General features: G+C 38.3%; 2 protein-coding genes across 5 annotated transcripts in view; one reads left to right on the forward strand and one right to left on the reverse strand.

The window, feature by feature from the left end:
- LOC139946547 (uncharacterized) overlaps window positions 1-17,713 on the reverse strand; it is a 55,320-nt gene extending 37,607 nt beyond the window's left edge. Inside the window, exon 1 of one of the 2 annotated variants that reach the window (XM_071944247.1) lies at window positions 17,338-17,713. The gene's annotated coding sequence lies outside the window, so the exon portion shown is untranslated. The remainder of the gene's footprint in view (window positions 1-17,337) is intronic. The other variant, XM_071944262.1, reaches the window with a different exon arrangement.
- Window positions 17,714-18,978: 1,265 nt separating this feature from the next.
- The window catches only part of LOC139946571 (uncharacterized), a 169,023-nt gene continuing 160,088 nt past the window's right edge, over window positions 18,979-27,913 (forward strand). For 2 of the 3 annotated variants that reach the window (XM_071944269.1, XM_071944276.1), the window contains exons 1-5: window positions 18,980-19,193; window positions 20,772-20,896; window positions 22,353-22,403; window positions 23,045-23,196; window positions 26,542-26,610. In XM_071944269.1, coding sequence (XP_071800370.1) covers window positions 19,126-19,193; window positions 20,772-20,896; window positions 22,353-22,403; window positions 23,045-23,196; window positions 26,542-26,610 — 465 coding nt within the window. In that variant the 5' untranslated portion in view covers window positions 18,980-19,125. Of the gene's footprint in view, window positions 19,194-20,771; window positions 20,897-22,352; window positions 22,404-23,044; window positions 23,197-26,541; window positions 26,611-27,913 lie in introns of all 3 variants that reach the window. The other variant, XM_071944284.1, reaches the window with a different exon arrangement.

Genomic DNA, 27,913 nt, shown 5'->3' on the forward strand with positions numbered 1-27,913 from the left:
ACAATGGTCCCCAAGGAATCTTAGTTGGAGTGAACGTCACCATAAACACCAGGCAAACTCCGAACCTCCGTTCATGACCCTGTCAACGATAACTGGTCCCCAGAGACACCACTCAATGCAGCTGGTGCCCTTCTTGCCTGGCCCTAGACTGCTTCATGGGCTTATATAGACTGGAGCCAGCCAATTTTCCTGTAACTAAACTTACAGCCAAGTACATAGTTGATAATTAAAATGAGTGGTCTCAATTGAAAACTTTATAGTTGTAAGTTTGAACCAATTACAATCTTTCAGAGCTGACAGATACCAACTTTTTAGTTTTTTCCTGAGAGTAACTTAGAAATGAATTTTCTAGCTCTTCCCTCAATCTTTCAGAGCTGATTAGAGTACTGTTGCATTCTACTCTTCTCTTCCTCAAATGAAAACCCAAATTTATTAGTGAATTTTTTACTGTAAAAGGCTTGCTGTACCCTTTCGATCTTTTTTCGTTCTCTTTCTAATTATAACTTCCTAAAAATTATCTTTGAAGACGTTTTATCCCTCAAACAATCCATAATAATCCCAAGGTGTTTTATTTTATCTCATCCACTCCAAAACAATTCCTGCTCAATCACCCTTAACAACATCTGACAAAAAAAGTTGTGACAGCCATTCCTTTCGAGTGGTCTGTCACTACCAAAAACGTCCACCTTAAAAGTTCTAATCATTATTGTATTCATTTTGATGGACAGGCAAACGCAACAGGAGGTCTGGAAAAAACATCAAACCTTCCTCAAGGCTTGGCTCCCAATGTCAAGGATTGAGACTACTTGAGTGTTACAAAAAGCTCTTCTTAATCCTGGGGGATCCTGTCCTAGTGGTAAAAACTGACTGACTCTCAGCTTGAGCCTAATTTCACACAGCTGTTGCCCATACTGAAATACTGCTTGACACTTTCTTTCGTTTTGCCTGGCAAAGACTGAAAGGGTATCAGCATTATTACTTGTTTTTAGGAGTTGGTGACCCATATTTAGTTTGATCTGCTTAGTCAGTTGTTTTGTGCTTAACAGCTTTATGAAATAAGGCCCTGGACCCGAGTCAGTTTCCCAAGCCTCTATCCCTGTAGGTCATATTTCTGTATAAAAAAATTCAAATGTTTAACTTTTAACATGTTGCTTGGCTAGATCATGGTGTGTACTCTCTTTCTAATTGTCCTAAGTCAAAGATGCCCCCATTCACAAAACTTCCCAAAAGTATCTCTTTCTAGTATTTAATTACACCTAAGGTCTATGGACCTCAAGCCCCGGTCATTGCCTTGGTGCCCCTTGAAATGTTCCAGTAGAATCTTGAATTTCAATCACACAAGTGCCCTTTACTGAGGAAAAACTGCTTTTCCTTTACAAGAACAAAGAATCAAACTTTAATAAAGTCTCAAGTAATGAAAAAAACCAAAATCTCTCAACTAAAATGTTAAAATTTAAAGTCTTCAAAAACATTTATGCAATTGCTGCATTTTTTTATTCAAAGAGAGTCGAGTTGGTGCTTCTGTAAACACAATAACTCTCTTTTAAAAATGAAACTGAATAAGCAGAGTGACAAAAACTCATTGGTAATTTCCTTGTTTTTCACCGAGCATTATCTAAGAAGTTTTTTATTATTTTGAAACATTTTAGAATTATCTACTGAAGTCTTAAAGCCGCAAAGTCTTGTAACGTCTCAATTAGTATGTGTTGATTGTCTCTGGTTGGTAAGCTGGCCTCTGCAAACTTGCCCTCACTTTGGATAAGAGATAGTCTTACTTAAAGGCAGATGGACCACGACCGTAATGAAGTCCGGGATTAGGCCACAATACAGCTTTAATTCCTTAAAGGAAAACCATCATCAGTTTCAATCTTGAGAATCTTATATAGGCTCAACTGATTGTTTAAGATTTGTTTTCCCCCATATAAAGTTCAACACAAGAGAGGGTTGATAAATTCTCAAACACACAGGAGGCGCACCGCTAACCAAATTATGATTTTCTTCATTCAGACAACTAGGAGCCAGGAGATGTGAGACTTGAGTCCTTAAATGCAGCATAATCGGAGGAAATTCTTTTTTTTCTTCTCAAGGGATGGGTAGCCGTCCTTGCTGGGGAAAGCAATCCCCCATGGTCGCTCTCTGATAAATCCATGATAAGACGAAGGTTTTCTCCCGAGCCGGGTCGAGCCGCTGCTCGTCAGACATCCTGCCTCCAAGAAGAGCGCACCGATGTCTTATGATAGATACTTGACTGTCCAGTCAGGCATGGTCGTTTGTTCTTGTAGAGGCACTCCATCAGTCACTGAATCAAAGCCCGCTCCCTGTCTCTACCTGAACCAGACCCCAGTCCCCCGCCTGGCGTCATTTCTCTCTCCCCAATGTCAACATGAAACACCTGATGGTTGAGAGGGGTTGGTTGCTATGTCAACAGGTGCTCAGAAGGATGATGTCAGAACGCAAGCGTGGCCCATGTCAATAAGAATTAAAACTTGTTTTCACTGGGTATGAGCTTGAAGATGGCGTTATGGAGGTGACAGTGTCTTGACAGCCCCCTGGAGTAACAATGTTTACCCAACCCTTCTTGGGGTTTAGGTTTCTGTTCTAGGCGAGGGTACTTGAAAGATAACAAGTGAAAGCAGCCAGGCTGGTCTTATCTAACTTCTTAAAGACTCACTTGACACCAAAGTATTGTTATCCCCGGAGTAGCTAGAAACAAAGGGAACCCCTCACAAAACTAATTTTGGCGATTTTGCCCCAGGGATAGTAATAGATGCTGTTGAATGAAACCTTAAGTTGTTACTCTTAAAAATAAATTGGTGTGATGACAGCATTTTGTAATTGGAGGACCTCAAAATGTATTTGTTTATTTATTACACATCCAACAGCACAATTAGGGCCAATAACAGGATGAAGAAGACAAACGAAGCAATGTTCAGTTTTCGATGTTGGAGGAAAACTCCAATGGTGAAAACCCTTGCTATCAGGTAGGGACTGAAAACCCAATCTACACCTCCGGCCTGAGGTGGGATTCGAACTGGGGTCCACAGAGGTGAAAGGCGGGGAAAGACCCCCCCCCCACATTCAGCCAATCTGATTCAATCCAATGTATTGTAGACTATTCCCCTTCCTTCAGCTTCTAGTATACAAATGCTACAAGACTAGCATAGTAATCCATGATGTCGGATCTGGGATAAAGTTAAGTTTTCATCGAGATACAGAATATGATTTGGTTTTACCCCTACATCCAGATGTGTAAAGCGTTCTTTACTCAGTACTTTCACAAGTCCTGCGAACAAAATCAACAGCCATATTACTTGGCTGGGATTTGAACCCACAACCTTTGCCATTGTAGAGCAGATATCTCATCACTAGACCACTGAGAATGCAAGGTAGCTTTAGACAGCTGGAATCCTCCATTACAGCAGTGAGTGCCGCAACAGTGTAAATTTGTATCGGGGATATAAAGAATATTGTTTGGTTCTTATCCATAATAATGTAGGTTACAAGCCATCAACCAATACTCTTCTCTCCATCCTTCACTACCATTCTTTCCAAAGAAGTTTTCATTGAGCGCTAATCAAATACACACAACAGGTTGGGGGTTTTAGAAAAGGCATATCCTCTTGACGCCAGCAAAATCCAGGAGAAAAATGAAGCGTGCAACGTCGCACGCCAGATATTTTATTGCCCCAGACACCTGTTTGACAAGCCAGGGTTAAGTCATTTCATTTGGAGGGGGCCGCCGCGCCATGGAGATTTCTTAGCTTCTCCGTTGATCATGCATGAATTCATAGCTATTCGATCCTGTGCGCGCTAAATGGCTGTACCGGGTGGGTAGAAATGTCAACCATGGCGCCACGGCATTTGTTCCGACTATGGCTTTTTGCATCCGAAGGAAAAAGGAGAAGAAAAAAAAACAATCCGAGGGTGGCGCTTTCTTTTCTTGCACTGATGCCTCATTTGCTTGAACAGCCTGTTAAGCAGACGGAAGTCCGTCAAGCTAGTAAAACATCACCACCCAAAGAGATGGCTCGCGTCGACGACAGACGGAGAAGACTACAAAAATGAAAACAGGGTCACCTATAAGGCGTCGTCGGTACGCTTCTGATTTAGCAATTTTGTCGCATGGGGGGCAGGGAGGGAGGGGGACGGACGGTGATAACAACAAGCAATTATTGATTCAGTGCGGCCGCACACAGACGTTGCTATCATTTGGAGAATATTTGAAGAGACAGTTCGATGATGGCTTATGGCGCTAGACTATAAAGATACCTAGCCAGTGTAATTTAATGGATGGGTAAATCAAGCGATAATAGGCAATCACTTTATGGGGCTCCCGCCACTTGGCCAACTGTCAACAGGCTTATTGTACACAGGAAATTGTACAGCCCTGCTGTGAGAAACAAGATCTTGAATGCTCGCTCTCCAGGGTTGAGGAAAATGAAGGTTATAATTTTGACTGTCCCATTAAATTCCCCTTAATGTGTGGTTACAAGTCTGGGTGTTCACTTACAAGTTATGTGGCACTGGTTTAAGCAAATACTTTGTTGTGAGTGAAAGTGAAAGTGAATGTAATAGATGTTGAAAGTGAATGTGTTTGTTGTTGACAAATTTAAACTTCTTGGGAGTAACTTTGAATTTGGATTGTGGATACCCTAACTCTAGTTTTAAGCACTACTTTCCTGTGGAGAAAATAAAATCACCTGTGCATCCTATCACTCTGGTGGGGTTCGAACCACTTCAAGCCTTTGAAACTCTAGAGCAGATGTCTTTCTGCTAGATCACCTGGCTTGTCCGGTATAAAAAGCTATAGCTAGTGCATTTATATTGAATTCTTAAATTATCCGTGATTAAATTTGGTAAATTATTTATTGTCCATACACCATCAAGAACATTGGTCAATAGAATCATTAGATTTCTGGTACACCGTATTCATTACTTGAATTTTGTTCTTGAAGGGGCACAGCAATTGCTTTGGGTGCCGTGGTTATACCCCGTTCACACATAGATGCCTACTACTATGATGGAAAAGTGGCCGAGAGCATTTGCAATCGCGGACTAATCGTGGGCCAAACGTGGGAGGATGGTTTCGTCTCGGTGGGATCTCCTAGGTCGGGAAGCTGCAAGCTCTCCTCACTCTTATTTTGAACATGTTCAAAACAGTTCGTGGCCAACAATAAGCAGGGCAAAGTCGTAGTGGGAACGCCATTATCATACAATAAGCGTGGTAGCATCGTTGTGAGATCTCTGTGGTCGTAATAAAAACGCAGCACCGTCGGCAACCATTTCGAAGTCGAAAACCGCGTCGGCATTGGTCTTGGTGTAATCGCCAGTAATCGTAGTGACAGCGAGTCAAAGACACTTTTTACGTAGAAGCAGTAAATTTGGGCGGAGTCTTCAATTTGCAAAGTTGCTGGATTTTGACGCCAATCATACCCCGACTTGATAATTTGTTTGAGATCGGGGTGATTGGCATGATCTTCGTAAGGTCGTAGTGCTGTGTGAACGGGGTAATATTTGGAGGTCTCAGGTTTCTGACTATTTTGTCTTCTTCCAGCCTCGCTTTGATATACACCCAATTGATTGATTGGCTGAAAGCCAAAGGTCTGTATTTTTGAGTCTGGAAGACCAAGACTGACAGGCAGTCAGCTGAGTGTAATGAGTGATGATCAGATTAAGGTCTGCATGGCATGTCACAAATTCACTGTTATGGTTTGGGGGTGTGCTTCCTGGGCAATCTCTTATTTATCATCTCCTCTAATGTACATTAATGATAACAAGATTGCCTTCTGAGCATGACAACAGGATGGGGGAGAAAATGCTTGAGGGGAGGGGGGGGGGTTGGCTGTACATGGTTGAAGCTGGGATATTAACATCAATTGGATTGGTCAATATTTGGATTGACTGGTTTCTATGGATGGGTTAAAACGGAGGATGTTCATTCTGCTTCTTCCCACTAACTACCAACTACAACAATTTTTATTTACTCAGTATTTAAGTACTTTTTTGTTTTATCTCCAGTTTCATTGTTGCTCTGTTGCTTGTTTTTCATTTGTTTTGTAATTTTTATTTGTTGGGTCAAATGAATATAAAAAATAACAATAGGCCATATCAAAGATGGTGTTGGGGGCATATCTCAAAACTCTCAAATCATAGAGCAGAATCTTTGGCAAAAGTGATCAGCCATCGATTTCACCAAACTCCTTAGGATTAATCTTAGGATATCTGAATACGTAGGACGCATTGAACCCATCCTAAGTTAGGACGGGTTACTCATCCCAACTCGAATTAGGATTAATCCTAGTGCTTCGTGAAATCGGCTGAAGGGCCTTTTCTCTGGAAACCATGTCAGTTTAAGTCAAAATCCATCAAGGAATTCCTGGGATTTATGGATGTTATTGAATTGTTATTAAATTGCAATCACAATCACATAAACTATTGACAGTTTTAACCACCAATAAAATGATTCAATTACAGAGTTAATCTAATGGCTTTACTTTTATAAGTAGCTTAGAAAATAGTCTGCAGATGTTCATCAGAGTAACCATGCTGTAAACAATACTCAAATTGTATAAATAGAGCCATACTGAAAATAGTTAAATGTGAAAAATATTCCCTTTAGCAAATAGGCCTATCCATTGAAAATTACTTTTTTCTTTCTTCATTTAAACCTGATCAAATTTTTGGAGCAACAGTTGGGGGTTTAATTTTGAGTCAATTAAATTTCTTATCGAAAAACAAAATAAACAATTATCAAACATTATTCATTGTTTTTACAAACATACCCTTTTGAAATTTGGGGAGAAAATATAGAAAATTGTCAACCACAAAAGAATTTGTAGAGTTTTATAGTTTTTATTTAAAAAGAGGAAATCATCAGCTAACATGCCAATATTTAAAGTTTACCACAACATCTGCAATTTGGTGGAATCGATTTCTTGAATACAGTATAAATTTCTGTAGTTTTTATATTTAAACACAATTCCTCGTACAAAAAAGTGTAACTTTCACTTAGACAACCACCTCACCACTTAATACAACACCACACAGTATCATTAATAAATGACAAACATCGACTGATTGACTGTACCACAAGGCACATTAATTCCCCAGCCAAATTATCACATAAATCGTTAGCGTCGCGATGGAAGGAGGGGGGGGGGGGGGTGAAGGGAAGGAAGAGATGCAAGTGCATTATGACTAATGCCTCATCCCCACTTCATCTTACCTTTGTCTTCTACTAGCAGGGATGATGATGATGAAGAAGAAGATGATGCTACACAAGTATGTTCCTCGTCTCTGTATTCAAAGCAGCACACACACACACACGCTCACGGTACGGTCCTCAGTGTCAGCTAACATGGAGGATGCATAGGAGCTGTTTACTATTCCCTGGTAACTGGGTTGTCTGCGTCCCACTACGGACCGGACAGCTTTTTAAATCGTCCGCATCATCACCATGGCCACCACCACCTCTACCTCTTGCACCACCGACCCGGGGTGAAACAGTCAATGTCAAAGGATGGACCGAATTCATGGTGAGATTATAGTGTTGATTTTTTTGTTTTGTTTTTTTGTTCTATACAAAATTCAGGGCTCTTGTTTTTTGTCAGCTCCAATGCAACCTTCATCACTCTCCCTGTACCCAACCCATAGCGTTTCCAGCCCTTCGTATCTCACATTGGCCCAGGTGACATCATCACCGGTGACCAATCACAGCGCGGCAAGGCACCGCATGCTGACAGCTATCTCATTATGTACACAGCATGTGTACATAGAAAGTGAGCATTATGCAAATGACGATATCGGGCTTGCAACCATGAACCAGGCAACATTTTTTTTCTCTGTATTTTGTTATCATCTCAGTATGCGTGGGAGAATCTTTACAAGTGCCATACAGTCACCGAACGTGTGATAGCAGTCAGTACGCAGATTTTTGTGTTTACCCGCTTCAACCGGATGCACTTTGAAACTGATTTTTAAAGCTCTTGTGTCGTCAGCTTTTGTTTAGGATTAACCTCGTCAACACCCACTCCTCATCAGACTTATTGTTATAAAGCTTTTGATGTTCCGTATGGTCATTTAACACCGACATTACTACCATCGTAATGCGATTGTTAAGTCAATTCAATAATGCCCTCATCAATTTATTCATTTCCTGGTCTCGCCGGATTTTAACAGCGCCGAAAATATGCCGCACACTTTTATGTTTGCATCAGTTTAATATATTGTTTTCTGATTGCAATTGGACTCGACAATCCAATTGTAAAGGCATTTTGCTTATCACAAATCAATACTTCATATTAAAACTAAACAAAATTGCTCTTTTAATGATGAAGACAATTGCACAGAAAAGTTTCCAGGCTTTGAATTGTATTATGTCTATATTCCATTGAAGAGGCGCTGTGTCCCCAGCCAAAGCACCAGACCAGTAGAGCTGATAATTGATTAATGACCAACATGTGTAATCAATTACCTCTCCCTCTATTGGAAAGGCGACACAGGGTAATTAATGGCTACATGGACAATTACAAGAATAATAGGATCAGGCTGTCTGTCAAGGACGAAAGAATTGTCTACATCATCAGCACAACTACCTCATTTGACCTGCCACTCACACTCAAATGAAAACTGTATCTATTTCTATGACTTTAAAAAATAAAACATTAGTCAAATAAACTAGCTTGGTTTGTTTTTGAAAACTCTGAAGAAAAAAAATCATAAAATAAAATATAAAATACGGGTTTGATTAAAACGAGGATTCCTTCTCCCCAAATCCGCAGGGTTTTTGTATTCTATTTTCTGTAATGAAATTTTTATTTTAAAGGCTATGCAGAATTGTGAGATGGGGAAAGGGGTAGTGGATATCAACATGCTTTGAACAAGAGTATGAGTTCCCTAAACCTCCTACAATTGCTTCAAGGTTCTACGGACTATTTTTATCAATACTAGGAATTTACAGACTCTCACTATAAAAATATACCGTCTTGAAGAGAGAGGTTTGAGGGTGAAGCTGCAAAACCAGATTTGGATAGGCCTATGATGTTGAGCTCCTACCACTTCGGTGTTGAAAATTCGTACAGGGGTTTTTGTTAAAGCATTATTTAGAAATTGACAAAGGTAAACTTCAAACAGCTGCTCATCAACTTTCACCACTCATTCAAAAACATAAAACGGATCCGACTGAATTTCTTATAGTTTCTCATCAAAGTTTACTTTGATCACATAAACTTTCACTTTAAAAGAAAGTATATGAAGTATTACAACCCTTAATTAAGTAGTTTTAATTTCGCGCTGGACACTATCTGCCACAAATCAAATATTTGTTTTTGGTTGTCCATTTCCTCTACTTGACCTCCTCACCATCGGTCAATGAGCTTGTTCCAGATGCGCCCTCTTAATGACCATCAGATAGAAACAAAAAAAGAGGAAGCATTTTTCATCATCAACCCATGATCTCAGAGAGAAACACCACAGAGTGACCATGAGGCTCCTCACAGGTGCCCGGGCAATACCCTCAAACAATGTCAATTACACAGCTGCTTGGCCCCTAAACACTTCTCCCCGCATCCCTGTGTGTTTGCTCATTGATGTTCTCCCCCGTCTCCCTGTAACAAGATGACACATACACACTTGAACCAGGTTCAGTGGGAGTTGAAGGATGTCCCGTCATTATTACATCTCGCTCATATACTGTTTTTGTTTACATTGTGCATGTTTCCATCCCCCCCCCCCCCCCCCACAATGAGTGGCACAAAATTTCTGACAATTTCTCTCTCAGGCCTATTGATACTTCACGGACACAACAAAGGCAATTGCCTCCATGCCCCCTTGGTCATTGCCATGGTGCCCTTGAAATGCTGCAGTAAAATTTAACAATTTCCTCTTAGAGTGCCCTTTACCAAAAAGAAAATGCCTTGGTGCCCTTGCCCAAAACGAAGCATACAGGTCAGCTCTCTTCCTTATAACAAACGCAAAAATTGAGCAACAATTTTGTCTTATGTGTGTTGTGGTTTAGACTATTGAACTAGCGACAGGAAATTGGTTCACAAAAAGTTGAAGGCTAAATCTGGAATTTCAATGAGGACTTTTTCCCAATTTTTTTTTTACTCGTAACCTATTATAAACAAACACGGTCAACTCAAGTCATCAAATCACAATGAAAATGCCAATCATGATTGTAAATAATTATCTCCTCGATTAAAACCCCCCATGGTTAACGAGCCGTAAATTAATTGGAAATTTGTTGCACTGGTTGATTAAGCAGAATAAAAATAATGAGACAGTTTAAATTCAGAATATGTAAGTTGATACCTGTATCTTCTAGTGAGAGAGCTATGTAATAATCGGTTCGGCAGCAGCGAAGGTAAATGGTGCATCATTCACTCATGTAGTGTAAGAAGAAATTTCTTAAAGTAAACAATGTGGTTCATTGACCACAGGAAGCTTGACTTGTGACCACAAGCAACAATTTCACTTCAGGAAAGAAATAAACTCTACAAAAGATATCAAGAAATCTCAATCTTGGAACGGAACAACTATAAAGTAAACGTTTTGACACAAAAAAAGGTAATTAAAAGATAAAGAGTAAATGTTCTCAACCAAAATGTCATTCCTACACTCTATTTTACTTTGATCTCCAAATAAAACCATTGGCACATTCTGTACAAAAGATTGAGGAAATCCATTAATTTTTATTTCCCTGTCAGTCCCACTGTTTTCTTTTTTTCTCAGTCTTGGAGGTTTGAAATTGAATTGAAGTTTGTGCTTCCCCTTCTCCTTTGTTTTGTTTATGTTCCAGGGTAGGACTGCGTACTATTTACAGCAAAGGAGCTCAACCACCACCATGCTGCATGATTAATATAATTGGCAATAAAACAGGCCAAGCAATGTTTCACTTTGCAAGAGGAACACTAGCGCATCCTGCAATACATTAATTCAATCAATTCATGAAGTACTTTTCTATTCAACACAATGGATGTAACGACCCTGAACTAATGACTTTCTCCATAACATGAACTATTCACATTAGTGTAACAATTAGAGATAATACGGCTTTACTCAAATGAACCTTTCGTAACTTTGGATGTCCTTGTATGGTTGTTATCAAATGAAACATTAAAACCTTTATAAGCTTATTAGGATTCAGAGCGGAAATGAATTTAGGTTGTGGGTCTTTATTTCCTTAAAGCACGAGTACACCTGTGACGAGATATAGAGCTCATGTCCATCTAAGCAGAAAAGGGCAGGCCTGGAATTTAACAGGAGGCCAAAGTGGCCCTGGTCTTGGCCATGGTGGCCCTGATCCTGGCCTTGCTGCCCCTTCAACATTTAGTAAGCCTACTCTCATTTTTCTGGCACTGTTAAAGATTTGAGAGAACAAACCAAGAAATTTTCATCACGCTTGAAAACCGGCAATCAGTATTGTTATCTCCATCATGCAAAGCTTCAAAAGACCACAGACAAAATTACTGTTCGATCATTGACGTTAACAATGACTTATTAGGAAACCAAAAATTACCAAAAAACACCTAAACAAACTTCAACTTTCCCTTTTTCCCTGAAAAAATGTCACATTAACCTGAGTACTTCAATGATGTTTTTAAATGCCGTCTCTTATGAGCTATCCATATTGATGTTTATTTTTAGGTGGAGACAGACAATGACAAATATGTTAAGCAGTGTCAAGCATTTCCATAAAAAGGAAACCATATTGTACAGCAGTGTAAACGTATGGCAAACTCCTAAAAATAGTAAGCTGCATTGTACTTTGATAACTCAAGTGGAACACTTGATCTTGTTGATTATGCCCTTCTCTAAAAAAAAAAAAAATTCTAAATCTTGTATGCGATAAACAAAATATAAAAATCCTTCAATGCACCATCAGGAGTTTTGTTGGTTATATGGATATGGATAATTTGTAATAGGAAACATAAATATATGTATAAAAGTGTAATAAAATAAACAATAAAATATGATAAAACCATATGAGTGAAATAAAATTAAAATAAAGTGAAACAAGATGAAATAAAGTAAATAAACAAAACTTTGAAAATGAAACCTAAAAAGTCAATCAAATTAAGTTGTAAAAATATATTCACCATAAAGTAAAAACAAAATTTATTAAAATTAATACTTCAAAACTGATTTTGTGATTAACTTGTGTGGACTGTTTCTGAACAAGCTAAACTCACGAACTTAATGTCAAAGTACAAGGGAAAAAACAAACTTCAAACACACTTCATCCAAAGTATAACGACACAAAAATCAAGAAAAATGCTTTCAATCTCATAACACAAGAGGGCGGTGTGCTCAATCGCCTCAGCCGAACCGCGTTGAAAAGGCCAAGGTTGTTCGTGATGCAAGGTAGAGAGCGAGCCAGAGAATGAGAGAGAGTGAGAGTACATCAGTCTCCGCTGCTTGTGCATAATCCGCTCAGCGCTGTAACTGTACCAGAAACAGAACTCTCCTGCCTCACTGCGCATCTCCAGCCCTGCTCACGTACACACTCGTACACTTAACACAGCAACAGTGCTATAATGTTATGCGTGATAATTTCTACCCCTCTCATCATCATTCCCACACTGTACGGCCAGCCGCCGGAGTCCAATGGGTTTTCATTATGCATCAGAATCATATGTTAACCATGATATTCTTAGCGCCATATTGATGTTGAGTGCCTGGCTAGAATGCGGACTGTCCCGCACGGTAGGCTTATATAGGATCTGTAAACATGATGTAGTGGAGGGATGCCATCAGTGTGTATTTGCTACCTGTATTTGCTACCATGAGGTTTTTTAATGTTACATTTTGTAGAACTTTTCACAAATTTTACTATTCAATGGTCATTTGGACATTAAATTAAAATAAAAAAGAGAGAAATTTTAATCAGTATTTCTTGTTATGATGGTTTTTGTATGCATATTTTTGTCTCATGCAGACTGATGTTCAATGCTTCTTTGTGTGTGTCTTGCACTTGTAATGATACGGCCTCGGAGAGTTTTCTAACTTGTATGATGCAATCACAACTAATGCTTGCATGCGCATTGCCAGTCAAACTTTGTCCCTAAATGACTTTTCTAAAAAGCCATCAATCATGATCCTTTCCAAAAAGAGATTTTTACATTCAGTTGTACAAAGGTACCAGTTTACTACATATATGTAGTTACTTCATTTTGTAATGCTATTTCTCTTGCACACATATGTAGGCTGATTCTAATTTAATAATAATACCAACTCTGGTCTGTAAGATGCAACCCACTTTTTATAAAGAACACTTTCAACGAAAAATCAGGGTTTTTTTCTAGGTCAACTGACATGGCTTAAACTGTATAATGCATGGAACAATACTCTGAAATTGTTTGCAAAGTCGATTTAAAAAATATATATGTATTTTTTGTATATACTTCCTTAAAATGGTAAGTTTTCTTCAAGAAAAGAACAGATACAAAGTCATGGGTTTGTTGGGGCCTTTGTCTTTGTCAGTCCCTCAACGAACATAAAAGTATCATATTATTTGAAAACAATCATGCCTGTCTAAGAGAGGCCTGCTGTAATACTAACCGTACTCCCCTAATTATGTGGTTGTGACCTGGGCCAAATTTCATTAAGCCTGTAAGCACAAAAATGTGCTAAGCACAGAAAAGACTTTCTTAGCAGAAACTGGGTACCACCCAATTGTTTAGCTAAGCAAACAAATCTGCTAAGCAGTATTTTCTAAACAGAGGGGCATCCACAGCATCCATCGAACCTTACTCAAATACCGACAAGATTACGAGTACACATGATTGGCTGATGGAGGAAAGTATGGGGGGGGGTGACAGGAAGTAAGGGGGGAAATGTTTTTTTATTAAGGGCAAGAATGTTCATTTTGTTTATTTTAATGACCTGTGAATAATCCCTTTTCAGAGGAGGGCTATAATTTCCCTCCTTGGCCCTCTCACAGAGTTGTAAAAATCATTTATTATGATTATTTTGTGGTTCACCTGTGGCAATAAATAGTACCCCGTCCAGATTCTACGTGTCCTTTATCACACCTGAATCTCTTCCCCACACGCAAACCACACACTCACACACAATCCCGCAAAAAGAAATTATTTAAGTCTGGAATACGAGATGAAGCGATAGACTGTGCAATGATGATAGGTGGAGTTATCTGCAGACCTTGACCTTAATCTGACACGAAACAGCGGTAGAGAGATGGCTTTATGGCTAGGTATCCAAACAATCTCCCCCACAATAAAGATTCGCATTAACTGTAAATGACATTGCCTCGCTGATGCTGTGCTAGATGTTGTGCTTCAATGCCTGCGACTGCACACAATAGCATACTTTAGGCATAACTCATGATTCTTCAAATGTCATTGAAAACATGAGGCTGGAAATATACCCCTTGCTCAACCACAACCTCTGGCTCCTATTATTTTAACTCAACCAGGCCTGGAATTTCATCTTTGAGAGGGCAAGGCCATTTTCATTTTGAAAAGAGCACTTTTATGGGAAACTTTTGAAGAGGTACTAAGGTCAAGACCAGGGCAACAGAGGCAATGGCCTGCTCAACTCTACACAAATGGAAACAAAATGCAATAAAAATTTCAAAAGTACAAACATGCCTCTATACCACCCTAGTAGACTTACGGAAACATCGTCAACCCTCTCAATACTTTTATAAAGACAAAAGCAGATGTTAAAATTGAATAAAAATAACACGCTTAGCAATGATGAGGAAATAGCTTGAAACACTGCCCTACTTTTTTTTTTTTTTTGGGGGGGGGGGGGGTTGAAACCATTTCAACATCCTTTTACAGGTTCTATTACTTGCTGGATTTTAAGATCTGCACACCCCATTGTTATATTTATAGACACAATCATTGAATCTGGCAATGGACAAATTAGTACACACAAGGAGATAAGCAGCCAGTTTTTACCCCATTGAGTACTGCAATTCCAAAGTCCACAATCACAAATTAAAGCATCATTATTAGCAAGGAATTGATTAAATATGTCAATTATTGTCCCATCTCATGCCAATTAGCTTTTACAGACCTTAATTGCCCCTGATGCCCTGGTTTTCATAAATGCTGATGCTTTTACATCCATTTGTTATGAATATTTAGAACACAGTAAGAGAGAGGTCATTATAATGAGAAGATGAATAGATCAAAATCCACGTGCCCTCTCGTTCAACTCTAGCGCAAAAATTTGTCTGCTCATATGCTGATGGGAATTTTACGCACGTAGTAGTCTCTGCATTCATTAATATTGCCGATGCGTCCTGGCTGTGCGCCTACAGTCTAAATTTCCAATTGATTTCCTCAATTTAAACCTAAATTGGCCTTCACCAGACGGCGAAGAAAGATCCTAAAATGCAGACACCCTCATTATTACCAGGAATCAGTAAAACAGCACAGCTTACTTTAAGACATCCCTGTTCTAACCACATCAGGTGATCAGACAACCCATTGGTTCTAACCACATCAGCTGATCATAAAGTGAAATGGGGGGGGGGGGGGTTGATATACAGCAGGCAAGCGGGCAGTGGTCCCTTAGCAACAGCATCATCACAAACGCACCTGGTTGTCATAAGACAGAGAGGGAGAGAAAGAGAGCTCTACAAAGAGCTGGCCCACGGTCCAGACAGTCAGCCGTTTACGTAGTTCACAACCCAAACAAAATCAAATAATCGCTTTGCTGAGGCTTTGCTGGCTGCAGCTTTTCTCTTTTTTGGGCCCCTGGATGGTCAGAGATGAATGAGTCATCATCATCTTTACAAGATAACAGGGAGGGGGGAAGGGAACATTTTGTGTAAATAATCAAGCCTATATCTCTACTGATAACAGTTAACCTATGCCTAAGATTTCTTTTCCCACGCTATGTATACAAAATGTGTCACCTCTTGCATATTAATTCATTCTAAGAGTGACAGATTATTTTCACTGGATCCATAGCAATTTCCATTGAGTTAAAAACAAACAAACATTTAAAAAACCAAATCCCAATAAAAATAAATTTTAAACTATATTTCCAATTCTCCACTTTGGAGGGTGAGGGTTGCTTGACACTTAAGTGGACATGGTCTTTGGGTGTGGTCAATGGTTTTTGGGTGTGGTCACACAGTTAGGTACTCCAAGGGGCCTATAGGTAGAAACAATTTCACCCATTTTGTTATTAAATGAAATTTACAACACCAAAAGCATTTAAACACTGGAACAAGTGAAATTATCTTTCCCTATGCAAAGTTTCATCCAAAAAGTAAGGCGTGTCGTACTGTCCTCTAAAATTCAATCAGCAAGACACAAAACTAGCTCCTAGGGTCTCATTTAACACAAAACTATCTCCTAGGGTAGACCTGGAATTACACTTGTGAATGTGATATAAGCAAAAAAACTGAAAGGATCCAAACAGCTTACAAGGATTTTTTGGGTAGAGAGGTAATCAGATGTATCAAACAACAGTAACAAGTTACACCACCAAAGAAAAATGCCTTTACTATTTTTCTGAAAGCACAGCAATGATCACAATGCCATGACTCAGGTTAATGATATTTCTATAAACGATCAGGAGAAAAATGAGTTCCCTCTCTATTTGCATCTCTCCCCAAAAGCTTTTCATTTTACCTCCACTTTCAGAAGTTTAGATACCTCAAAAATTTTCATTGGCCAATAACTTATGGGTGAGCAAGGATACTTTACTAAAATGACAATACTTTGTAGCCAATTTCACTCAATCCAACCCAGGCAACTTTTCTACAAAGATAATTTTAGATGGCAAGGCCACAGAAAAACACAGAAAGTACTGGTCTTACTCGTCACAGGTAACCATGCTTTACTTTTGTAGAAAATACAAATGTTTCTAGACTACCATTTACACAGGTAGGTTGCATCAATTCAGTGACAGTAGCTTACAAACAAAGGAATGACATTGCCTACATTGCTACAATTGAACAGTACTTCGACAAACTTCATCTGCGAAATGTATCACAATTAACCCAAATCCAATAGTCCAATAGTCAGGCTAGAGTAGCTAGTAGGCCCTATAATAATCTATACAGCAAAGTTAGCAATTGAAAGTCGAGAGTACACACAAAAACATAAACACAGCGCGGTTCTCTTGGCCGCAATTTATTTCAATTCTGGTATTTTTAGTTTGTATCATTTAATCTTTCTATCCCGATATTTTCTGCGGAAAAAGGAGATAAATTAATTACAAATCACACATATCTGTGGTTGCCTCTGCTCTGTAAAATGAAGCCAGCACACACACACAATGTTATTAAAATACCTCACTTGTTTGAGCACACACCACTGAGACGAAAATGTCTATAGCAATAATTATACTCACTTTCCGATGCGTTGTCCAAGTGATGTTGTCATCCGCCCACGCACTCAGAATTTACGTCGTAACTGTCAAACAGGCACGGAAGATGGCGCACACACTCTGTCCAAACTTCTCCACTACACCAAGTTTTTAACGACACTGAGGTAAGCGCATGGAAAACGTTCATACAAAAAGCCGCTCTAGTGCGATTCTCTTGCATCCAATCGACCTGTGTTTAACGTTCATAAAATATTCGCAGTAGCTTGTGGAAACCTCTTGGTCAAAATAAGTATAAGAAAACGATGTACTCTTTTTTCTTTTAACATCAGCTAGTGCGCGACCCACCTGTCGTCACGAACAACTCCTCGGCAACTAATTTCCCGCGAAAAAAGTTCGGGGTTCTTTGTTTGGGACACGGGCCGCAGCTTTCGGCAACAACATGATAAGATGATGTCAACCCTTCGCCATACATGGAGACATCATAGCTAAATATGGACCACTGTACAAAGGCAACAGCCAATGGAACGGTGACCAATGAAAATAGTGAATAGTAAGCAGTTGAAACATGTCAGGACACGAATTTTTATTCTTTTTTGGCATCAGCCCAGCTAGCTTGATGGCATGAGTTCGCACGCGCAAGGATAGTGGTGCGCATGTACTGAAGCAATCCACGGCACAATCTAGGCACGCGAACTACAGGCGGACTGTGCGTATCCGTTGCATGAGGGCGCTATACACAGCAACATTTAATGCAGTTGTTGAAGTGATGGTCATTTTTTTATACCTCGCCTAGCATTTTTTTCTCTCTCTGTCACGATCCACTGGCGTTATGTGTCACCAGCCAGTGTCACGAACACATCATAGCTTTCTCAGTTTTCGTCATCACTGATAAACCATGAGAAATCACTTAAAATGAGGACATGGTACATAAACTTGGAAAAGTGTATTCAGAAATCTCCTTCTAGAAAAAAAATATATAAGTACTTTGTTTGATGATATTAATAGACAATCTGTGATTGTTGTAGAATTGATTTTTCTCATCACCTCCGGACCTGCCTCACGTACGCAAGTTCAGCTGGCTTACGTCCGTACTTCAATTCCCGACGTCATTCAACTTATTAATTTGGCGGCAGAAGAGATATATCCGCACAATTTCCAGTAATACAATAGTTCATGATACCAGAACAAAAGATGAACCAAAACTAATGTTGAACTCAATACCAACATTTACGTCAGACTATATTGAAATGAAGGTCGATTTATAGAGACAGCTAATTCACAAGACACTGTTGAAGAAATTTATATCTCTTGGCCAAAGCAGAGAAAATCCTACTACATGTATTTCCAATCTCTGTGTGATGTATCCGAAAGATTACAGAAATATGCATACAGTTAAATGTTGTGCATAAAAACAGATTACCCATTTGGCATTGCACTTTGTTTTTACGATGTGCAGCAAAATAATAGTACATTGAATACAATTGTAATACTTTCTTGTCACGCGAGGAGGGCATAGAACTTTCTGGCTTGTTTACAAACAAAGTTGACCTTAGATTGCCCTCCGAAAGTATTAAGCATCATGTAGATCATGTCATGCTTACAATTCAAAGACCTGCGCTTTTTATTCGCACAGGTGTTATGTTTTGTGTCCTTCTTTAATTATTGATGAATTAAATTTGTGTCAACAACTTATTTTTGGTTTTATGGGTGGTTGAACCATGGTTGAACAATGGAAAACAGAACGGAGTGTTACCGAGATAATCAATTGAAACATGAAACAGTCGTGTGGTGGTAACCTGTCTGTATGAAAAAATGGCGGCTTCGGTGGACAGTTTGAAACAGCAGCAGTTTGCCAAAAGTGCCTTCGGAATTCCTTTGAAGTAAGTAATTTAGAAGGATTTTTTTCCTCATAGACCGATGTTCACAGTAACATAGAACTCATGTGACATATTTTGTGGTGTTTTTGCTTTCTACAGTATGTTTAAAACCTTCTTCTACTTGGGTATTGGCCCGTCTTGTCGTTAGAATTATACGTGAGAGCCTACGCACGAAATATTGCATGGTTGTCCGTTGCTCTTGCTGGCATTACGCGAGGCGGCTTGTTGAAGTGTGGCACAGACGGCAGTCAGCGTTGTAGTGTGTGTTTAGTATATTGGTGGGTTGGCAACTGAAAACAGTAAAAAACATGTTCTTATGTGATATGTTCGTACGAAGGAGGAATACATGATAGATGTTCACATTTGGTTGGTTGTTTTCAATTCGGGGAATTGAATTGTGTTTAGTGTGTACAATTCACAATCACAATTCAGAACTCACATAGTTATTTTTTGTTAAGGTCTACAAATCTTACTCTGTTTGAGTTCACACATTGTTTGGAATTGCTTTATATTATCAATGAAATTCACTGCTCGACACTACTCTTCATTCAAATTCTACTTCCAAGTTTGAACACTAAAAATTGAGACTCGAATGTGTAATAATGATTTCACATTTGTTGTGAACCCAAACTTGTATGTAACCTGACCATGCTGACAGTACGCACATTACCCTATGCTGACCTAGTCCCCATGTGAGCATCTAATTTGGTAAACCCTTGTTAAAAAAATTATTACTTTTAAGAGACTATTTGCTGCTTTTTAATATATAATTTAATATAATATTAATGACGTCAAGCAGGCCCTGGGCCTGAAAGGTGTGGGGGGGCGGGCTAATGCAGAGAGGTTCCAGGTTTCCCTTGCCTGTGTCTTGGTCTTGGTTCTCCGTAAAATTTGTTTTCTTTAGAATGTTTTGCATTTTCCTTTGGTACCTGTTTTGGTTAATACATTTTTGGTTGTCAGGTTGTCAAGAAGGAAACAGGAGGTAGGAACAGCTAGGACCAATACACTTGCTTTGACCCTTTTCGGAAAGACTGACGTAGATCCCCTGAAAGCAATGCTCACTTCCCATAAGCTATATGCATTGATTATCAGAATCTTCAAAGAAATGTATTTTTAATAATTGAGCTATTTTTTTCTTGGGTGATTTATGAATGAAAATTGTTGTTATAGACTTTGCTTTCACATACTTTATGAAGTCCCTTGGTCCTCTGAGAAATGCCTTAAAGTAATGAGTACAGTTAAAATACACTCAAAATATGCTAGCTTTAAAGCTCATACAGTTGATGTTTGGTGTTTTTGAATGACATAATGACTTACCACTGGATAAAAATAAAATTCCATACCTGATCAATAAAAACAAACAAGAGACTACAAAATATTAAAACATAACATTTGTACATAACCACATAACCACATAACCACATTACTTCAGCGTGAAATGTTTCTTATAATGCGTTATACCATCAAAAGCTGCTTTACATGTAGGCTTCTAACCAATAGTTTTTATTGCCATTAAATTTGAGAGTGATTACCAAGCACATACCTTCCCTTTAATTTGACTCTGTTTTTTTTCTTCTCCAGGTCCAGCACTTTTTCTCGTATCCAGCCGCCAGCTCTTCATAGGATTAGTTACTTGACCGGTGGCCTTGCAGAGCTTTATGAACACATTCAAAATCCCAATGAGGAATATAACCCAAATGCAGTGGGTGAGTTACAGATCACTCTCTAGTCTGTCTTAAAGGAACACGTTGCCTTGGATCGGACGAGTTGGTCAAAACAAAAGCGTTTGTAACCATTTTTTATAAAATGCATATGGTTGGAAAGATGTTTTAAAAGTAGAATACAATGATCCACACAAGTTTGCCTCGAAATTGCGTGGTTTTCCTTCTACTGTGCGAACTAACATGGTCGGCCATTTATGGGAGTCAAAATTTTGACCCCCATAAATGGCCGACGTGTTAGTCGACGAGGTAAAAGGAAAACCACCCAATTTCGAGGCATGTTTGTGTGGATCATTGTATTCTACTTTGACAACATTTTCCTACCCATATGCATTTTATAAAAAACGGTTACAAACGCTTTTCAAAGACCAACTCGACCGATCCAAGGCAATGTGTTCCTTTAACTGCTGTTACCACAACTGAAATTTAGCAAAAGGACTGATGAGCAGAGTATACTGTTCGAAACGTCGAGACCCAACCGGCTCTTTTCAGAGCCAACACTCACCCTAACAGATTTACACATGGTTGTACCCGCAAGTTTACTATTTATTTATAGTTTCTTCTTATAAAAGGACTGCTTTTGGACTTGTGATGAACAAAAGCAAAGTATCTTCAAATATGGACTGTACGTCTGATAAAATACCTTTCAATTCTATTGAATAATGAAGTATACTTAAAGGCAGTGGACACTATTGGTAATTACTCAAAATAATTATTAGCAAAAACAACTTCCTTGGTAACGAGTAATGGGGAGAGGTTGATGGTATAAAACATTGTGAGAAACGGCTCCCTCTGAAGTGCCATAGTTTTCGAGAGGGAAGTAATTTTCCACGAATTTGATTTCAAGACCTCAAGTTTAGAACTTGAGGTCTCGAAATCAACCATCTAAACGCACACAACTTCGTGTGACAAGGGTGTTTTTTCTTTCATTATTATCTCGCAAGTTCGAGCACAAATTTTCACAGGTTTGTTATTTTATGCATATGTTGAGATACACTAATTGTGAGGGCTAGTCTTTGACAATTACCAATAGTGTCCACTGCCTTTAATCCCCTAAGACAAATGAGAATTTTTGTTTTACATGTCTTTGTGCTTGATTAAATAAAAACAGTCAAAATCATGTTTTGAAGAAGAACTGAAGAAGAATTGTTTTAGGATTTTTTTTTCTCATTTTGCTGTCCGGTTTACATAAAGTCAGCTCTGTTCCAGTAATTGTTTCGTATTACAAGCCCTATCTGTGGTCATGTGGACTCCTAAAGTTTGAGCCCTTCATAGGTTCCAGAGTACTAATTATTTTAATCATTATGTTGGCCATGTTGTTCTTCAAATAGATGCAATCGTTGCGTCATCAATTAAACTCTAGACTTTGCAATGTTTAGGGTCTAAAATAAGTTGCCAATTCATTACTCCGAATAGTAAATGTATGTATTTCCTCCTGCAGAAGCATCCTGTTTCACCGATGAGAAAGGCGCATTCTGTCCTACTAAACAAGGTGATTTTAAAATATCATGTTTCCACCTGCAAGCTATGATTATGAAAACACCCTCTTGTCGGGTAAAGCTCATAACAAACTGAAGAATGATTTAAGAGCTGTATTACATATCAATGAGTAGTGAATGGAGTAGACAATCATAAATGGAATAAATTATTATCGGCATTATTCATTGTTTATAAAGAAACAATACAACTGTGCAAAATTATGTATTAAAGAGTATAATAAACCTTGCATTGACGTCATCCAGCCGCCATCTTAGAGGCAAACTGATGATGAAAGGCACATATTTATTGCCGGCGTGCAGGATTTCTCGATTAACAACCGCTTTTTGAACTCTAGGTGAGGGCGCCCTACTCAAAAGAAGTCATTTGCATAGTGTCTTTTACTGACACAAGTGATATTGCTTTGATGAGAAATAGGTGTGTAGGTGTGTAATTTGCTGTTTGTAGTATTGTTTTGCAACATTAGCACTTGCAACAAAATACAGCAATCATTGCAAATTTATTATGTGGCGACTCTCACTCTCAAACTGACAAAGCCTGTAGTGTAATTTGATAACCAGTGTACCATTTTTTTTAATCATCAGTGATTATATGGACTAATTTGTGTTTTTTTCTTTTGCTTCTTCTTCTCCCCAGTGCCTCTACTCGCCAAACGATATCATTTCATTAGGATTCTTGGCAAAGGCTGCTCAGCCACACTCATTGAAGCTGTGGACACATTCAGACCAGACAGTCACCATGTGGCCATCAAAGTACTCAATGAGGAATATTATGCCTTGGGATATCAGGTACCAGACATTAACATCCCTATAGCTGGATTGCACATGACGTCATTGACCACCGTCTTTGTTGAAACGTGCACGCATGAAAGGCTGAGAGTTGTGCGCAGTGCGTACACTTTTGCAATTTTCCATTGTTTATCATCACATCTGGCGGTTGATGGCACTATGTACAATTCACTAATTACACACAAAAGCCTTTAAAGTTACGCGTTGCTACATTTAAAAAAATTTTTTTATATCGGTCGGGACGACACTGCATTGTCAGTTCAAACAATGATTGGCACAAGGCTCAGAACCAATTTAATTGAGCTTGCTTTTAAGCACAAAAAAACACTCAAATACAACAAAATTATGCTTGTAAACCAAAATGAGGTGACCAGCCAGAATGTATTTTCAAATGTGCTGTCCCTGACTGGTATCCTGCTCATATTAGCTTAGCAGAACTGCTTAGCTGCTTTCTGAAATTGAACCTTTCAGAGTCCACGTTCCTTGATTAACGGTATCCTTCCCTCGTGAGAAAAAGCAGGTGAAATTATTGTCGTCTAGTTAACTGAATCACAATTTCTTGATTTGTGCACTCCTAGAGGTTAAACCAATGTTGTTGAGAGAGAAATTGGCTGTTGCCAGCTCGGTGTTTATATCCCCTTGTGTGAGTTTGCCGAGTTCCCTTGACGAGAAGATCATCCAAACAAACAATTTATCTGCGATCAATATAGGACAAAATTACTGCATTTTATTTATTTATTAATATTGAGCACATTGGCATGCAAGTTCCTTTATGTAGGCTGAGTTTGTTCACATTTTATACAAGTGCACTTTGTTCATGTATTGAAGAAATTGGCAAAGTGTATCAACAACTACTGTTACGAAGGCTTGATCAAGAAATCATTAAAAACAAATCAAAATTGGAAATTATACAAAACCTATAACAGCAGGCCTGGAATTTCATCTTTAAAAGGGCACTGACATTTCCATTGTGCAAAGGCATCTCAATTTGAAAATTGAATTTTTTAAGAGACACCATTGAAGGCCAAGCCAAGATCAGATCAACAGAGGCAATGGCCTCTGTGTAATTCCATGACTGTATCCAGATATGATGGGGATATTCTTCATACTTGAGTCTGATTTCAGATTGATTTTTTTTTGCACTTGGGACCAAAATCAAACAAATTGCAATTAAATAGCATGAAAAGCCTATTAAGTCTACACCCCCATATGTCAGCCCTTGTACTCAATAAAATGTTCCTATCTTTTCCCCCAAGGAACAAATGTCATGGCTGACCGTACCTTAACTAAAAACATTTGAATATCTTTGCCCTGGAAATGCTGTACAGAAAGGAATGAAACAATATGTGACAACAAAGTAGAACACCTGTGTAGGTTGACATGCTTAGGCTTGTTACAAGGATCCTCAAAAGAATGACCATTAACGTAGTTTAACCTGAGGGGTTTATAAAGCTAATTCTAATGTTGCTTGACCTAGAAGCATTGAACTCTATTCTATCAATGTAAGGACGAGATTAAGCACTGTAAAGAAAAGAGAGAAATAAGAAGAAAACCCTCTTGAAATTACCAAATTAAATATTGATAGTGATGGAGGGACAGGGCAAATGTTTTGGCAGTACATTCATTTTGCGCTGAGGGTTATTATCTTTCATTGACTTTGAGGGAGATAAAGGATCTGGTGTTCAATGCTTTCAGTTCGTTGATTTTAAGTGGGTAGACATCATCAATTTTTTGAAAGACCACGTCAGTTTAAACTTGATGGAAAAATGGCTTGAAAAGAAACCTGGGAATATTTCATAGTACAAACACCTGCAAGCATTTCAGTGAAACATGATGTTCTCGACACTCTAATTAGTTGCTTTTTTGAAAGTAATTTATTTAATATGATTAGTGTTCATTTATAATAAATCAAAACTTATAACATTTAGAATGCTCATTGCAAAAGTAAATTGTTCTTTGCAGTTGGTCCTTTGTTCACCAAAATCAGTTAAAGTTTACCCAGTCATTTTCTCTTGTGGTTTGCTGTTTGATGTCTTACTATAATTAGGCTTTGTTCATTGACCTGAACATCAAAGAGTACCAAGCCAAACACAAACTAACCCCAGTTTTGGGGTGTGTTATATTACATGTAGGTCAATCATATTAACTAATTGTTTCGTTCTGTGAGGTTTGGGCTGATTAAAAAATTGTGTAGAATTAGGTAATTGACACAGAAACGGAATGTTTCTATTTTAGAAGCTCTTTAATTAGCTACAAGTGTATTGCAGTAAAATTGCTGGGTGTACGTGACACTGTGACAGATAATGAATTGACTACAATGCTCACAAGGCTGTATGTAATTTACATACAATGTTGATGGATTATCTCTTTTTGCAATTAAAATCGTCTAACAGTTACACCCAACGGTATATGAAAAATGACAGACATCTTTCACAAAGTTGACAATATTATCATTATTATACAGAGGGATAGCTTTTTAATGGAACTTCAATTTATTCATGAAATTATTATGTTTAAAGTATTTTTTTCCTCCAGTTTTTTTTGTTCAGAAACGAATTTTCATGTTGTGATTAATCACATTAATCATTGATGCTTATTCCTTAACCTTTCATATGATTTTGAATTTACAGACTGTATCTAATAAGACATAAAGCCCCACATTATTTTTTTGGATACTTTTTTATTCTGATTGCAAACGACGGTTGGACGGACGGATGAGAACAAGTAATCAATTTGTTTTTATTTTTCGCCTTTAATTCAAGAAAACAGAGCATTGATCTCAATAAAATGTTTCAAAGTACTTTAGCTTTATGGTTCAATATATGCATTTTTTGATTTTAAAGAAGTGTTTCTTAAAGTCATACTCATGCTTAAATTGATTGTATAAATACAATAGAACACATTGGTCCTCACACTTGTCTCTCACGACCTGGCATCTGACTACATCAAAAATCTTCTTCGAGTCACTGTCTGTCATTATCCTCTCCTTTCTGCTGCCTCAACCTGACTTGTTGTACGTAAATCGTGTACCACCCACGTAACTGTGTATTTGCCTACATTGCACCAGTCTTTTAAAACAAGCTATTCAATGACATCAGAAACACTCACTCTCTCAACACATTTCAGGCTCTATTATCAAGAAACTTCTGTTTACTACAAAATAATAACATTTCTGTTTTGGTGTAATGTTTTATTGAAGAGCATTTGTTTACTTTTGTATTATATTTTTGTGTAGTGCCTGGAGTAATGTATGCTTTATAAGTTTTTATTCTCTGTATTAGTATGAGTTATGTATGCTTTGCAAGTTTGTATTATCTTTATTATTATGAATATGATTGATTTCAGGAAAGTAACAATGTGGAAAGGTTAAACTGTGCAGATCCTCAGGACTTTTCTGGAACAGTGCGACTCTTGGTAAGTTTACAATTCTCAATTTCAAAGATTCACCATTTACTGTGTTTTAAAATGTGTTTGTCTTTAGTCAATGTAATCTTGTAAACGGCGAAATGATATTGACCATAAATAGCCTATGGCTGAGCTTATTGTCTTTAATGTGTTTGCTCTGAATGACAAACAAAAAAGATGTGCAAATTACCGTGATGGTGTATGTAAATTTCCATCGCAACACATGATGTGATTAATTACTTGCCAAATTAATCTGGATTTATGTGTTAAAAAAAGGCTTTCAACCCTTTACCTCTTTCTCAAAAATTACAATACTTCAGAGGGAGCCGTTTCTCACAATGTGTTTCAATAGCTTTCCATTGCTTGTAACCAAGTAAGTTTTAATGCCTACAATCATTTTGAGTAATAACCGATAGTGCCTTTAAGAACTTAAATGCTGTGGCTGGTCGCAGCCCCTAATGGTTACTCTTATGTATTTTACTCTTCCTGTACTCTTCTCTAAAGAGTTAAACTATGCCGAGGGTTTTTTTTAAAGAAAGAGAGAAAAAAGCGAATTAGATTTGCTGAGAGACCTTGAGTGGTTTCGGTAGAATCATTCATCTTCATATTACTCAACTCAACCATTGGATTTATTCCCAAAGAAAAAAATCATCCAAATTAAATCCGCCCCGGTGTGCTGTAAGTTGTTTAATATCCAGCCATTCTCTGACCCCATCTGAAAGTGCATCTTCATGGTAAAACACTGCTGATGATCAGATAGGCATGATGGATTGAGAGGGGGGAGGGGGGAGGGGGTTGTCGGGAGTTTAGAGGGAGGTTTAAAGGCACTGGACACTATTGGAAATTACTCAAATTAATTGTTGGCATAAAAACTTACTTGGTAATGAGAAATGGAGAGCTGTTGATAGTAAAACACATTGTGAGAAACGGCTCGCTCTGAAGTAACATAGTTTTTGAGGAAGAGGAAATTTCTCACTCGAGTCTCCTGGCCTGGAGCCTTTTTCTTATGCATCTGACTGAAAGCACACAAATTTGTGCAATAAGGGTGTTTGTTCTTTCATTATCCTCTTGCATCTTCGATGACCAATTAAGTAAAAATGTTCACAGATTTGTTATTTTTTGCATTTGTTGGAATACACCAAGTGAGAGAATACTGGTCTTTGACAATTACCAACGGTGTCCAGTTCCTTTAGGAAAAAGAACAACCCTATTTATGCATACAAAGTATAATGTCCTTGTCAAAGGGGTAAGTCAAAGTGCAGCACAGTCATTGTAGTGACATGGCTCATTAGCCCTCTCATGGGCTTTTGAT

This window comes from Asterias amurensis, chromosome 1 (genome assembly GCF_032118995.1).
Source record: "Asterias amurensis chromosome 1, ASM3211899v1".
Classification (NCBI taxonomy): Eukaryota; Metazoa; Echinodermata; class Asteroidea; order Forcipulatida; family Asteriidae; genus Asterias; species Asterias amurensis.